General features: G+C 41.5%; 2 protein-coding genes across 3 annotated transcripts; both read right to left on the reverse strand.

Moving 5' to 3' along the window:
- Positions 1–1203: 1203 nt before the first annotated feature.
- LOC311103818 (parvalbumin beta 2-like) lies at positions 1204–9410 on the reverse strand (the record flags this gene model as incomplete). Its single annotated transcript, XM_084145459.1, has 3 exons — positions 1204–1384; positions 3785–3932; positions 9356–9410. 3 exons carry the CDS (start codon positions 9408–9410, stop codon positions 1204–1206), a joined length of 384 nt encoding a protein of 127 aa, XP_084001585.1.
- A 551-nt stretch (positions 9411–9961) lies between these two features.
- On the reverse strand, positions 9962–13968 carry LOC311103379 (parvalbumin beta-like). Of its 2 annotated transcripts, none has more exons than XM_084144942.1 (5): positions 13868–13968; positions 13283–13355; positions 12246–12378; positions 10638–10747; positions 9962–10245 (listed from the first exon to the last, which is right to left on the reverse strand). In XM_084144942.1, exons 2-5 carry the CDS (start codon positions 13341–13343, stop codon positions 10223–10225), a joined length of 327 nt encoding a protein of 108 aa, XP_084001068.1. In that variant the 5' UTR covers positions 13344–13355; positions 13868–13968; the 3' UTR covers positions 9962–10222. The 2 variants fall into 2 exon arrangements, with proteins under 2 accessions (XP_084001068.1, XP_084001067.1); XM_084144941.1 differs by having other exon boundaries at positions 13283–13371.
- Between the last annotated feature and the right edge of the window lie 1644 nt (positions 13969–15612).

Here is a 15612-nt window from a genome sequence, read left to right on the forward strand (position 1 = left end):
AGTTTGCTCCAGCACTTTGTCTCGTTGACCAAAGAGGAAGTGCCATCCAGAGAGTGAGAATCCATGAGGGGGCAGCAGGCGGGCAGACCTGCAAGGCTCTATTAGAGTAATGTGAAATATATCCTCTTCAAATCCCTTAGGAAGTATCCCAGTGATGCCCAAGGACTTCCCCCACACTACAAGCATGCCAGGACCTGGCCCAAATCCTACAGGACTCCCATCTGGGCATTATTAAAACAGGTGCACGCTCTCTCTCTCTCTCTCTCTCTCTCTCTCTCTCTCTCTCTCTGTCTCTCTCTGTCTCTCTCTGTCTCTCTCTCTCAATCTCTCTCTCTCTCTCTCTCTCTCTCTCTCTCTCTCTCTCTCTCTCTCTCTCTCTCTCTCTCTCTCTCTCTCTCTCTCTCTCTCTCTCTCTCTCTCTCTCTCTCTCTCTCTCTCTCTCTCTCTCTCTCTCTCTCTCTCCTCATAACCCCTCACACTAGCAATGACCTCATAGATAAACACACAGGATACATTTGAACTCTCCTAAAATTTTCCCCTATAGCCTGAGTCCCAGATCTGTCTTGGTGTGATAGTGACATAGGAGTTTGCAAGACAGCACATGCAGTATACATCTGGAACTCAGGCTTATTTCTCCCCACATTGGTTTCCAAAGCATCGAGAGGCTAAGCTGGAAAGACAACATTTACACCAAAATAGTTATTATTACTGGGTTTTCACTATTCCTCGGAAGTGCAGATACGATTGTACAATTTGCACAAGCCATTTTCAGATCATTATAACATATCCAAATAACATTAACAATACACTATAAGGACATTGTGCTCCGTGTTGAGAAATATAGTCCGCAGGCAGTTGATAAATAAGTTAGTGAGTCTTGATAGGAGTTCTGGTTCTGTGAAAAACGGTGGATCTTGGTCAATGGACAATTATGCCTTTATAAGGGCAAGAAACTCTGCGAAAAGTAGTACTGTGAAAAATATGCCCAACCAAGAACATTGACCTTATTGTTCATGTTTGAATAATATGATTTAGTCAACAAATCAAAAAATCAATGTACACCTTCTGCAGTAGTATGAAAATAAAATAAAACCTCTTGCTCTTATACACACAAGGCAGTCAATGTAGCAAATCTCCTCTAGTGTCAGTTTTCCTTGTGGTCAGGAAAAACTCTGGGTCCCAGCTATATGTCCAATTTATTTGTTACCAGTACACCGACATATCATCCCTGCAATGTCCCTCAAACATGATGAGCTGGGTTAAGGTTATCTTACCGTCAACTCCAATATTGCCATCACCTTCCTCGTCCCCGGCTACCAGGAAAACCTTGGTCTCTTTGTCTGTGAGTACTCTGGCGCTGGCAGAGAAGTTCTGCAGGAACAGCCTGAGAGAGAGAGAGGATGAAGGGAGAGATGTTGGATTAGTGTAGCTTTTAAAACTTAGACTAATCAGACCATTATTACTGTTCCAGCTGGCTGATAGCCATTGTTACTTAGTGTAATGCATTGCACAGAGAATTTTCAACCAACCTTTACTTGGCGATACTTCCTCAATTCCAGACTTGGAATAATAATAATATGCCATTTAGCAGACACTTTTATCCAAAGCGACTTACAGTCATGCGTGCATACAATTTTGTGTATGGGTGGTCCCGGGGATCGAACCCACTACCTTGGCGTTACAAGCGCCATGCTCTACCAGCTGAGCTACAGAAGACAACACATGTCTTCTAAACTTCCATGTCTAGTTGCAGGTGGTTCGTTTGAATTAAGAAAATGCTCCATTATTAAATTAAATAAATGTTTTGCTCCATAAAGTAGTCCAACAAGACGCCATCTTGTCTATTTGAAATCTTCTCTCAGGTGCCGCATGTCGTGAGTGCGACTCAGAAATCAAGCATTGTGTTGAATGACACTCCCCTGTCTTGATCAAGGAGAAGATTTGAAATAGACAAGATGGCGGCGCACACATTGTTGGATTACTTCATGGGAGAATTGTATTTATTTATTTTTATTTAAGAACGGATCCAAATTTCTGGGACGCGTACAGAGCCATCCCCTGGCCCCACTTCGGCCAATCAGACCACGTCTCCCTGTTTCTACTCCCTGCATACAAAAACCTACTGAAGAGGGACCCACCAACAGACAGAATAGTGAAACAAAAGATGGACGGAGCTGACTCAATACTCCAGGACTGTTTTGAAAACAGCTGCAGGACCAGACGGCATCCCCGGCCACATCCTCAGAGCATGCGCTGACCAACTGGCAGGCGTCTTCACAGACATCTTCAACATGTCCCTGTCTCAGGCTGTAGTCACCACATGCTTCAAGTCAACCACCATCGTTCCAGTGCCCCAAAAAACTTAAGGTGACATGCCTAAATGACTACCATCCTGTTGCACTCACCCCATCATGATGAAGTGTATCGAGAGGTTGGTCATGGCCCACATAAAGGCCAGCATGCCCGGCACACTGGACCCTGTCCAATTTGCCCACTGATCCAATAGATCCATGGAAGATGACATTGCTATCCATACGGCCCTATCACACCTGGACAAAAGGAACACCTACAGTATGTGAGAATGCTGTTCATTGACTACAGTTCAGCATTCAACACCATTGTTCCCTCCAAGCTCAGGGCCCTGGGTCTGGAAACCATCCTCTGCAACTGGATCCTGGAAGGTCTGGTATGGAAACTGCCCCGCTCTCGACTGCAATGCCCTCCAGCGGGTGGTGAAGACGGCCCAGTACATCACAGGTACCGTGCTCCCACCCATACAGGACATCTACTCCAAGCGATACCTGAGGAAGGCCCGCAACATCATCAAGGACCCCTCACACTCCAGCCATAGACTATTAACTCCGTTACTGTCTGGCAGACAGTATCAGAGCATCGAGTCTCGATCCACCAGGCTCAGAGACAGTTTCTACCCACAAGCCATCAGACCTCTGAACTCTTGAACTCTGACTTTATACACCTTACCACATATGCACTCACTCACACACACCTACACATAGACCCAAACACACACACACGCACACACACGCACACACACACACACACTCCCACTCACACGCTCACACACACATCCACGCTACAAACACACTCCACGACTGCTGCTACTGGACTCCTATTTATTATACTGAACAATGTCTGCTATTATTGCACATTCTATTGCACACTTCCACGGCACATGTTGTAAATATCTGTCTTAATTCATTGAGTGCCTTGTTGTATTATATTCTGATTTATAAACTGGGTGGTTTGAGCCCTGAATTCTGATTGGCTGAAAGCCGTAGTATATCAGAGTGTATACCACGGTATGACAAAACAGTCATTTTTACTGCTCTAATTACGTTGGTAACCAGTTTATAATAGCAATAATTCACCTCTGGGGTTTGTGGTATATTTCCAATATACCACAGCTAAGTGCTGTATCCAGGCACTCCACATTGCATCGTGCATAAGAACAGCCCTTAGCCATGGTATATAGGGCCATATACCACACCCCCTTGGGCCTTATTGCTTAATTAAATTATTACTAAATTACTATTCTATTTTTACAGCATAGAGTTTTGTAAATATTTCTATGACTGTTTCTTCAGCCATCTACTTTCTTCTATGTTTGCTGCACTGTCGAGAGGTGAACCTGCAAGTAAGCATTTCATTGCACTGTGTACTCCATATGATGATGAATAAACAAACAAACTTGAACTTGGCTATAGCGCCTCAAATGTGTACCGCATATACAAATGTGTTATTGGACAATGATAAAGTGCCTTACTTGAACTCCTCCTCAATGAAGCCGCTGTTGTCCTGGTCGATTATGAAAAATGCCTTCTTGATCTCGTCGGCGGACTTGGCGGCCAGGCCAACCTTGGAAGCGAAGCTCTTGATATCGAATGAATCGGCCGCTATTTGATGGACAGTGTCTGTCAATGCATGGTGCCACTTGTGACTGTCATCAACATTGACGGCATTGATGGCATTTCATTGACATTTACTTGAGTTTCAAGTGAGAGTTTACTGATCACACGGACATCCTCATCAAGCTTGTAGCATAAGTGATATGGGACTCTGTTTCTTATAGGGGTTTCTCAGAATGGCAGTAGCCTAACTTTGACTGCGTTTCCAATATGAGCTAATTATTCACAATAATATTGGCCACAGATTAATTGATTGTCCTTCCTTCTGTATCTTATTGAGTACTATTTCCATATCTGCCTATGCTGGTGATATATTGAAGATATGCAAATGTACATATTTTCTGGCTCTATTATGCACTGTAGAATGTAGTATACTATACAACGAGTACTTTGTGAAACACACAAGTAAAACACAATCTGACGTAGTAGGTCTGAAGTGGAGAAAAATTGGACCTGCTGATTTCCGTTGACAAACTGGTATAGTCTTCTTCCCTGAGTAAGCAGCCAGAGCTGCGGTCACATCAGCCGCAGCGAGAAGTGCACCGACGGCCACTGTTTCTTTCTGAAAAAAGGAATAGATAGAATATCAAATACAGTGATTTGCAAATTTATGGAGAGATCTTGTATTCGCTGTCAAATTATAATGTTCTTACATTTAGGTGTTAACACTGTTAACACTATAGGGATCACATTTATGTTATTTTCAAGAGTGAATAACCCACGAGGTTACAATAAGGTTAAAATTAAGATGAATAGAAAGACAAGATACTGAATTTTAACGTTTTAAATTAGTTTTTATTATATTTTATTTGCCACTGGGGAGAAGAAACAGGTGCCAACTCTGTAAATCGATCCGAACGTGTGCGTTATGCGCACAACTCCAACTTGGCGCAAACCATGCAGTGCTAGTTACCCTCACTTCACAGTCAATTCGGCCACAGATTTGGTTTGACTAAACACCAATTTCTCAATCTTTTCAGCGTGTAGAAGCACTTATAATGTAAACGTATAAAAAAAAATTCATCATCACTTTGCCAAATTAGTGACGTGGGAAATAACGTGTTTAAAGATACATTGTAGCCCTTTACACTCATACCTATATTGGTTGAAAATGGCAGATTTGGTCACTGATAAACGCCTAAATTGGAAAGCAGTGGCTGTACAACATGCTATACATGACGTCAAAGCTCTGGCTCTGCGCTTCACAGCACTGTATGTTATTTATATTTTTTTACTGAGAGCTGTTCTGAACTTGAGCACCTCATGCGACAAGAAGTTGCCGCCTGGCCCCATCCCTCCTGCTAATTGGGCAACTTTTTCAAAGATGTTGTTATCTAAGTGAGGAAGATGCTGTAATTAAGAAGACTCTATGTATTTTTGAAAGATGAGATGTTGAGGATTATAATAAATACCTATTTGATGTCATACAAGCAAGCCAAACACCCATGAGTCCAAATGTGCACTTCACATTTCCATATCATAAAACCCATGTCATATACAGTGTCAACGTTTATGATTACTATGTTTGATGATGAGATGCCGTCTTACTCTGGGTTGTTCTGAACAGAATCAGCCTATGTTTGTCTTTTGTGAAGAAAATTAGCTGCGGCAAACGCACCTGAATGCACTCATGACTCCTTTCTATGCGCACCAAAATGATGATCTGTTTCCCTGAATTGCCTTGTGAAAGCCTAACTCTGAAAGACCGTATTTTATAACTTAGTCATGTCGGTAACAGAACAGGCTTTTAAATTATGCCCACCTGACCCAGATTGCGATGTATAATGGACCGTTTTTGGATTCCATAAACAACAACAGTAATTGTGTGATGGCAGTGATGCAGGGTTGTGTTCCTAACAAAATAACTATAAGTGTACTTGTTCTAGGAGAGCTCAAAAAAGCACCTTATAGTTGAAGATTCTTCTTTGAGTCATAAAAGTTAATTGAAATGACTTAGGAACTGTGCACACTTTGGAGAGGTGTGTGGCCGCTAAGAGACACTAGTTAGTCCTCTCACTCAAACCCTTGTCATTTATTTGTCTTATTTTGTACCTACCCCGCATTTTCCAGGAATTGTCGTGTCATGTTACTGAATGTATCCAGAGTATTTTCAGATTTCGTTATCAACAAATGCGGCGAGAAGTACATTAAATGTAAAATGCACATAAAATCAACAATGTAATGTTTGGATTCAGTCTTGTGTTAGGTGAACCGTTGTGTCCTCACCTTTGGTCTAATAATTTTCCCATAATTTCCAAACTGTTCCCTTTCAATTGCTACCATTGTTATGCATATGTTTTTCATATTTCTTCTGTAAGAAACATTTCAATTTAGCCCAGAAACATTTCAATTTATCCCTATCCATATCAGCCAATTTCCACGACTGTAAAGAGTTGAATACACAATTTAAAACAATTATAGGCCTACTGTTTATGTGGTAAATATAGGCTACTGTTTTCGTTTTTTGTTTGTAATACGAGTGTATGATAGGATTCAGTAAATGTATATTCATTGCATCTGTAACAGAATCACCCTGTCTTTCACGCCAATCAGAGGCAACTAGACAATAACCCCCATCTCAGGAAACCCAACCTTTCGAGGCATTGCTTTTGGTGATGCTCTCTTTTGCATAACTTTTGGCATTTGGCAAAATTAAAATATGAGTTATTCCATTACTCTTTATTTGTTTCTATTTGAAAGGAGGTGCTTTACAAGCCCATTAGTAAAAAATAAAAATAAAAATAAACTCTCCATGCAAGCTGTACGTCTACTTTTATTTTGTCTTCTAATTATCATCATCGTATTGTTTTGCAAATAAAGACAATAAAATAAAGAAGAGAACAAATCAGTGACTGTATTCTAATTTCTCTTTTCTAATTGTTATCCACATTCACAACTGCTGTCCATAAAAAAAAAGATAATTCATGATCAAGTTTGCCTCTGCTGAAAATTGTCCCTAAAATGTTTTACATCCATTTTCACTGAGAGGTCCGGTGCTCCATGTAAGATTTTGGTTCCATATTCACTATTCTGATGTATTCCAATTCAATGCCCCCACCTGAGATCCCTTTGCACATTGAAGTTCCTCTGGAGAAGAGTGAAAAACTGTATATAACTCGAGTTGGCTGACCCTAAACCCTTTCCTTCTGTTTTATTTACCCGTGACCCGGTGACCCACACCATTTATAGGTGTTTGAGTCCCAGTTACTATCTCAGCAAAGGTTTTGCAAAAAAATTGCAGAAGTAATCGTGTGCTATTTTTAAGGTAACAAATGAGGATGCTCAGGGGCCCTGAGTCAGGGCCATGTGTGTGAGGGCCTAAAGACGTGACAAGGTCATAAGCGCCTTGAAACCAAAGTAGGCTAGGGAGTGACTTTATTTACCAACTATTCAAGCATCTGGGCAGATAAAAGAAAATCAGTTGTTTGGGATATCAATTCTCAGTCTCAGGCCAACCCTATTGATACCAATGTACAAATATTTTAAGCACATAGGTCACTGACCTCATAAAGTTACAAAATATTAGGTTTCTGTTTCCAGGGTAGAATGTCAATATCATTATAGCCTATATATGTAAGATATGTTGCTAAGGGTAGACCCAAAGCTATAAATGGTGGAAAGGAATACTTCATCTCTTCATGACTTCATGCTTTTTCGTGATTGATCTGATTGATTTATTAATTGACACAAACACAGCTATGCATATTACACACTAAATCTTTGATATACTGTAATACGTATTCTGACCCTTCTGCGACTCCCCTGCATAGAGGACCCCTAACAATTCCATGCGAGTTAACTGTCCACAGGTTCAGTCAAATTCAGTCAAATTAAGCCTCTTATCACCCAGTCATTCTTCTTTATAGACAATGAGTTTAAATAACGGCGGCAACCTTTACGTCCATGTGTGTGAACTAGGCCTGGCTACATAGGTTGAATGCTATGCTCCTACACCAGCTATATAGCCCACTCCAATATGGGGGCTTGCGCTGCACTGCTTTGCGCAATGTTCGCACAACAGGAGCAGTTTATTAGCTCTCAAACAACTTCACCATGACATTGTGTTTACACCTGGATGGAATGGTAGAAAGAACGCCTTCCTTTCTCAATGCGACACTGCACTAATGGGAATAGCATGTCACCTGTGTGGTGTTGGATATAGAGTGTCGGCCAGTCAGTCGGTTGGGAGACGGAGACGGATAGAGAGGGTATGAATGGAATTCGAAGTCAGTGTCCTCTGTCACCTTTTACCGCCTGGGAATGAAAAGCCTTAGATCAATACAACTATTTACGAAACTGGGATGCCATGCAGAGCCATCCCACAGGACACAGACATCAGTTAAACGTCTAGTTTTTATTTATATTTGGTTGAGTTGTCAACTAACGTGAATTGAACGTGAAATCAACAGCAAATGTCACCATGTCATTGGATTTAGGTTAACAGTAGAATGAAAAAAATACGAAATTCCGTTACCTTGATGACTTTTATCAAATCCAATCAGTTTTCCAAGTGACTCAATATCATCACATTGCATTTTATTTTGTTGAAATTATGTGGACACAACGTTGATTCAACCAGTTTTTGCCTAGTGAGATGTGGCTGCAGGGTCAGGGATAGGCCTATAGCGACGCAGTGGCTTACGCTTTTAATCTACGCATACGTTTCAGGCATGTTTAGCCTATAGGTCAGGGATCATCAATTATATAGATTCTTCCGCCTGGCCGATTTTTTCTTGAATGGATGGTCAGGGGTCCTGAGCATAATTACAAATAATTTGTAGACTGCAAATTGACCGCAATAAGCCCAAACATATATAATATTTGACTAAAACATAATAATTTAAAACCTTGCTTACATTTGTATACGATCACATTTATCTCTCGATTATGTGTGGGAATACTTTGGAACAGATTTCGGCCCGTGGGACGCCAGTTGGGGAACACTGCTATAGGCTATAGCCTACCCAAATTACTTTATGTAGGCTATAAGTGTAGCCTATATAGCCTACCCAAACATTACGCATAATTGTATGCATATATCAAAATGAATGCTCTCGGCTTTTTTGTTTAAAATAAATAATGAAATGTTATATTTTATTCACATGATTCTTCATGGGCAAAGGCAATCCCACCACACATGTTAACCAATCTATCAAAATAGTCATTTTTAGGTCTGAAAATTATTAATTTGAATTCACTCCAGAAGAAGGCGGTGTTAGCCCTGATATGGACATGCACATTTTTCAGAAATATTTTGTTTTGCCCACATCTAACCATATTTAATCTGTCTGGCCTCATTTCAGACTGGCGTGTCGCTGTCAGTACAGTATAAGTAAATTAAGATGGATTTAATTGATGCTTACAATAGGCTATTCATCTCACTGTCTTGATGAATGATCGCTCTCGTCGTCAGCTACTCAAGAGGTTACCGTCACTCTGTGATGTACTGCAGTTGGCACCCTCCGGGCTCCGGGTCTTGTCCATTGCGTGCTGAACTGTAGGCACGCAGCCTCTCGTTTGCCTGTTACTGCATCGGAAATGCAGCCTGTACAAGCCGTGGGCACTTTGCTTATATCATCACATTTAGAGCTGCGTTGTCTCTTGTAGGCCCATGCAGAGCACACAACTAAAATGCACTGGGGAAATCAGGCTAATAGCTTACGCTTTGAACAAACCGACTGTGTCTTGCGATTTGGTACACCAGAAGTAAGTTCATTTCCAATGGAACGCTGCGTTTGCCTTGCAGCATTGCGTTACAGAGGTAGTTGCAGTGCGTTCTGTGTGGTGCATACGTTGAATTTATCGAACGTATGCGTCAAACTGTACGCGTTAACGGGTTGACAGCAATGGTAGCAGAAGGTGAATGTTGAACTTTTGTTGCACACATATCTAGATGATGCTGCATACTATTTTGCGCAATGAGACAGTTGGTGTGTTCAAAGCGTTAGACCCAAAACACGCACTGAAACGCCAACATAACCTGTGGGACTGTAGTAAGACAAACGGACATCATATCTACGTTTTAGATCCTTTATTAAACCATACCAGTTACCCAATGGATAGACAGACACTCACTTATACATCTAATATCCACGTTTATCTGGATGTCCGGCTACGAACTTATGTGCCAAGATGCACCATCAACCCGGGAGAGTGGCAGCAGGCATATACATAGAGTCGCTGAGGTGGGCATTTCCCTCCAGACATGCTGAAGTTGGGCGTTTTGGATTCCAGACGTTGTAAAAAGTACCAAGAGAAAGCAAAAAAAGAGACAGCCCTTATGAGGAGTGAAAGCTTCATTTCAGCAAAGCGCAGAACTCTGCAAGAGAAGAGAGAAACAGAGCAATGAGAAAGAGATATAGTGATCACCTGATGTGTGACCTCACAGCCAAGTCACAGTGAATATTACATAAGTTGAAAAAGCTTGCATTTATTTACTGTTTCTTCCACTTTGCCTTTGCAGCATTCCTTCCTTCCCTTCCCTTCCTCCCTTCCTCCCTTCCTCCCTTCCTTCCTTCCTTCCTTCCTTCCTTCAGATTCAATATCCCCTATCATCTGGAATAATATAAAATATAATGATATAAAACTGATGAAGATGAAACTATGATCAAGATGATATTTAGGCCTAGATGATGTCAGCATTGGACAGTCCCTCTCTTGCTCTCCTGTCAGGTGTGTGTAGTGCTGATGTGAGTGTACTGTAACCTGTACCTTCCATCCCTATCTTGCCATCTCCGTCTCTGTCTCCTGCCGCCAGGAGAGTTCTGGTCTCAGCATCAGTCAGGTCCCTGGCCCCCGAGGAGAAATTCTGCAGGAATAGTCTGGGCATAGACAAACAAAGAGAGGAGAGATGAGTGAAGAACTACATGTACATCTCATGTGTCAATGCTGCTTTATTGTATTGATATGTAATGTATAGTTTGTTTCAGCTTGAATACATCAGGCTCTTTCTATGTGCATGACAAACACACACACACACACACACACACACACACACACACACACACACACACACACACACACACACACACAAATACACTGAACAAAAATATAAACGCAACATGCAACAATTTCAGTTATTATAAGGAAATCAGTCAACTGAAATTAATTCATTAAGCCTTAATCTATGGATTTCACATGACTGGGAATACAGATATGCATCTGTTGGTCAAAGATACCTTAAAAATAAAGGTAGGGGTGTGGATCAGAAAACCCCTCCCGAGTGGTACAGCGGTCTAAGGCACTGCATCTCAGTGCTTGAAGCGTCACTACAAACCCCCTGGTTCGATTCCAGGCTGTATCACAACCGGCCGTGATTGGGAGTCCCATAGGGCGGCGCACAATTGGCCCAGCGTCGTCCGGGTTTGGCCGGTGTAGGCCTTCATTGTAAATAAGAATTAGTTCTTGCTAGTTAAATAAAGGTTAAATAAAAATATAATAAAATCTGGTATGACCACCATTTGCCTCATGCAGCACGACACATCTCCTTCACATAGAGGTGATCAGGCTGTTGATTGTGGCCTGTGGAATGTTGTCCCACTCCTCTTCAATGGCTGTGCGAAGTTGCTGGATATTGGCAAGAACTGGAACACGCTGTCATACACGTTGATCCAGAGCATCCCAAACATGCTCAATGGGTGACATATCTGGTGAGTATGTAGGCTATTGAAGAACTGGGACATTTTCAGCTTCCAGGAATTGTGTACAGATCCTTGCAACATGGGGCCATGCATTATCATGCTGAAACATGAGGTGATGGCGGTGGATGAATGGCATGACAATGGGCATCAGGATCTCGTCACGGTATCTCTGTGCATTCAAATTGCCATTGATAAAATGCAATTGTGTTCATTGTCCATAGCTTATGCCTGCCCATACCATAACCCCACCGCCACCATGGGGCATTAAATTCTCTGGCAACAGCTCTGGTGGACATTCCTGCAGTCAGCATGCCAATTGCACGCTCCCTCAAAATTTGAGACATCTGTGGTATTGTGTTGTGTGACAAAACTGCACATTTTAGAGTGGCCTTTTATTGTCCCCAGCACGAGGTGCACCTGTCTAATGATACTGCTGTTTAATCAGCTTCTTGATATGCCACACCTGTCAGATGGATGGATTATCTTGGCAACGAAGAAATGCTCACTAACAGGGATGTAAACATATTTGTGCACAAATTTGATCTAAATAAGCTTTTTGTGCGTATGGAACATTTCTGGGACCATTAGTGTACATACTATGGGGCAACCCCTTCACGTGCACCTCCCTCCCTCCCTCCCTCCCTCCACACACAGCCACCCTCCCCAACTCATATCATACTTCAGCTCCTCCTCCTCTATGTATCCACTCTGGTCTTGGTCCAGGACTCTGAACACCCGTTGGCCCTCTGCCTCTGGCTTGCCGGTCAGTCTCACTTGTGCAAAGAACAACTTGAAGTTGAATGTGCCTGGAGCTAATGGAGAGATGGGGGAAGCGATCAAGAGAAATGCGGAGAGATGTCGAGAGGAAGTGAGAGAGTGTGAGGAAAGAGAGATCCGACAGCATGACAAGGAGAGAGAATGGAGAGGGGGATGAATAGAGAGATGTAACATTCTCTCATGTGCTCAAATTACTTTCATTTGACTACTGCTGACATTCACAATCACAAACACAGACCCTCTAGCATTTTAATGCCACTGAACCCTGACAATAATACGCTAGTTAAGGACATTATACAATCTAAACACACAGATTCACAGAACACCTCAGGGAACCCATTGTAATGTGAGCGTGTGACTATATGCTACAGATCAAATGTTTAAATCAATACATTTTTATTCACAGTTTATGCAATTACAGAGAGTCAGTTAGGTCATTATGAAAACCAAATGACTTATAAAGAACAGAGAAAGAGAATGATGAATCAAGTCTGTTTTGAATAATATATTATATACCACAAACAGTTCTGCTGATGATATACTGAAAAGTGAGTATACAAGCATTTACATGTGGGTGTATTCTGGAAGGTGTGCTTTTGTCTGCCATCTGAAGCAGATGTAATGTGTAGCTAAATAATTAAATGCTGGTGGGCTGCGAATGAAGCCTGCATGACTGCCATGATTTAGTCTTCTCTTCAATGCTCAGCATAAACACTCTGGTATCTGGGTGGTAACTGCTCTGCTTCTCCCCAGCCCCCTGGCTGCCTGGTTACCTGGATCCACCCTCCAACCTTCCCCCAATATAGGACCACCCTTGGGAGAGTAGCCTATTGGGCGTGTGTGTGCGCGCAATTGTGTGTTCATATGTGTGTGTTCACATATGTGTGTTCACATGTGTTTGTGTGTGTGTGTGTGTGTGTGTGTGTGTGTTTGACTCACCTTGACAAGCCTTGACGGCAGCCCTGATGTCCTCCTCTTGCAGCAACCCTGTAAACGCCATGGTTCTCTGTGCCTGAGGGATACGTGCTCTCAAGAGGGAAACACATCACAATAAATGAAAGTGGCACAGTGTGTTTTGCTGGCACAAACAGTCAGGGTGTGTTTTTTAAAAGCATCAGACAAATCCCTCATCAGCCTATTCACCTTTAGCTTCAAGGTACTATCTAGCTACTGTTTCTATGGAATTTATTCAATGACAATTGCTTGACTTTTCAAGCTGTGGCTCTATGAATAAAACAATAAATACATTTTGCTAAACATTTACAAATTTGTCCAAAGTCTTGACAATGCAACTTTAAGGACAATTTTTTGTCTCCAAGCGAGACCTTGAGAGGTCTGCTTCTTCACATGTCCTATTTTTTGTTGCATTATACCAAACTACATTTGATCACCTTAATACTTTGTCAAAAACCCTGAGATGCACAAAAACACAAATTAATACACAGAAAGATACATCAATCTCTACAGAACTGCATAAAAAACTATCAATGCATGGTATATCTCTAAAGCCTGGCTGGTACTAACCGTTATCTGGGTGAGGTGGTGTCCGCTCTGTGAGCCAGTGATGTGCAGCTCTCTGCCTCTCTTGATTTTTGCCTATTACCCAACACCACTCTCCTCCTACAGCTTTGTGTTCCAGAGAGAAAACATGATGTCTCTCTGTCCTCAAACCCTGGGAGATAACATCGCAACGGAACTCCCCCTCCCCCCTCATTAGTTAATCAGAGCAGAACATTTGTCACAACTATTGTCAGCTAACTTGCAGGGGGTAGAGCTTACAACCCAGCCTGTTAATTGGCTTGATAGGAATAAACAATGCCAAACTATCCCATATTCCATTATTGCATAATTTTCCATGTAGAAATATTAAGGGTTGACAATGATGCACAATGATGAGCAAAGATGGCAGGATATATTCGGCTCTTTGGGGAGATAAAAGTCCCAGTCAGAATTTCAAATTTTCTACAGATGTGAATGGACAGAACCTGGGTGACTGCAGAGTACAGTCCTCTGCAGAGTCAACATCTACTCTATGTTATGCATTTTGTGTGGATTATAAATTACCACAAATGGTACATCTGAGAGAGCGTAAAGTAACAGACATGACATGGAATGAAAACACAGCAATACTATTAGGCTCTTCAAATACGTACTTAATGTGTACAGTCCATAAACCAACCTGTACACTGAATACTGTCAACACAGCATGTGTCATTAATAACTGATTTAAACTCACACCACACCCTCTTACTATAGGCTATATAAGCAGAGTTTCTAAGGTACAGTCAAAAGTAATCAATGTTATCCCTTTGCTTGGGTAAGAAGGATGTGTCCAACTCCTTACCTGGCTCCCCCTGCCATATTTGACATAGATGCAAAACAAATTGATGTGAAAACATAATGGAGGCCTATAGGTCTACTTAGCTATATCGTGGCCTATGTGCCATCTTATCTCATGTGAATTGGTTTCAGTTAAAATTGTTGGTATTGGGACTATTTACATTGACCCCCTTTATGATTTATTGATTTATCGTTTTAAAAAAATTGCACTGGCTCTATGCACACTCACTTGACTCTACCCATGCACTCACACATACTACACTGACACTCCAACACACATACTACATAAACTCACACACAAAAAAACACACACACGCATAATGATGACATACACTCACACATAGGACACGCTGTTACGCTGTTTATTATATATCCTGATTGCCTTGTCACTTTTATCACTACATACTGTATTACCTAAATTACCTAAATTACCTCGTACCCCTGCACATTGACTCAGTACTGGTATTCCTTGTATATAGCCTCGTTATTGTTTTTATTGTGTTACTATCTACTTTTTTATTTAGCATATATTTTTCTTACTTTTAAAATCTGCATTGTTAGGTACAGGCTCGTAAGTAAGCATTTCACTGTAAAGTCCACACCTGTTGTATTCGGCGCATGTGAGCAATAACATTTGATTTGATAGGCATACCTTTCCAAGACCTTTGAACCCCCACCCCTAAGAAATAACAATTCTAGGGGGAACACTGGACGTATAGCCTACAAGTCCATTAAATCAGACAGGTTGAGTAGTTCATCTTTCACAAAGCACTGGAACATTGCTTGCATACCTCAAATGTCAAATTACAGGTCTAAAAACACATCTAGCTTTACGTTTGACACAAAGCAATGGATGTGGATAGGGAATACGAAGAAGGATAGTGATTGGTCGTATCTGTTCGTTAATACAGATTAATGGGTTGTGATTC

Source organism: Coregonus lavaretus (genome assembly GCF_964263955.1).
Source record: "Coregonus lavaretus genome assembly, chromosome: 28".
Classification (NCBI taxonomy): Eukaryota; Metazoa; Chordata; class Actinopteri; order Salmoniformes; family Salmonidae; genus Coregonus; species Coregonus lavaretus.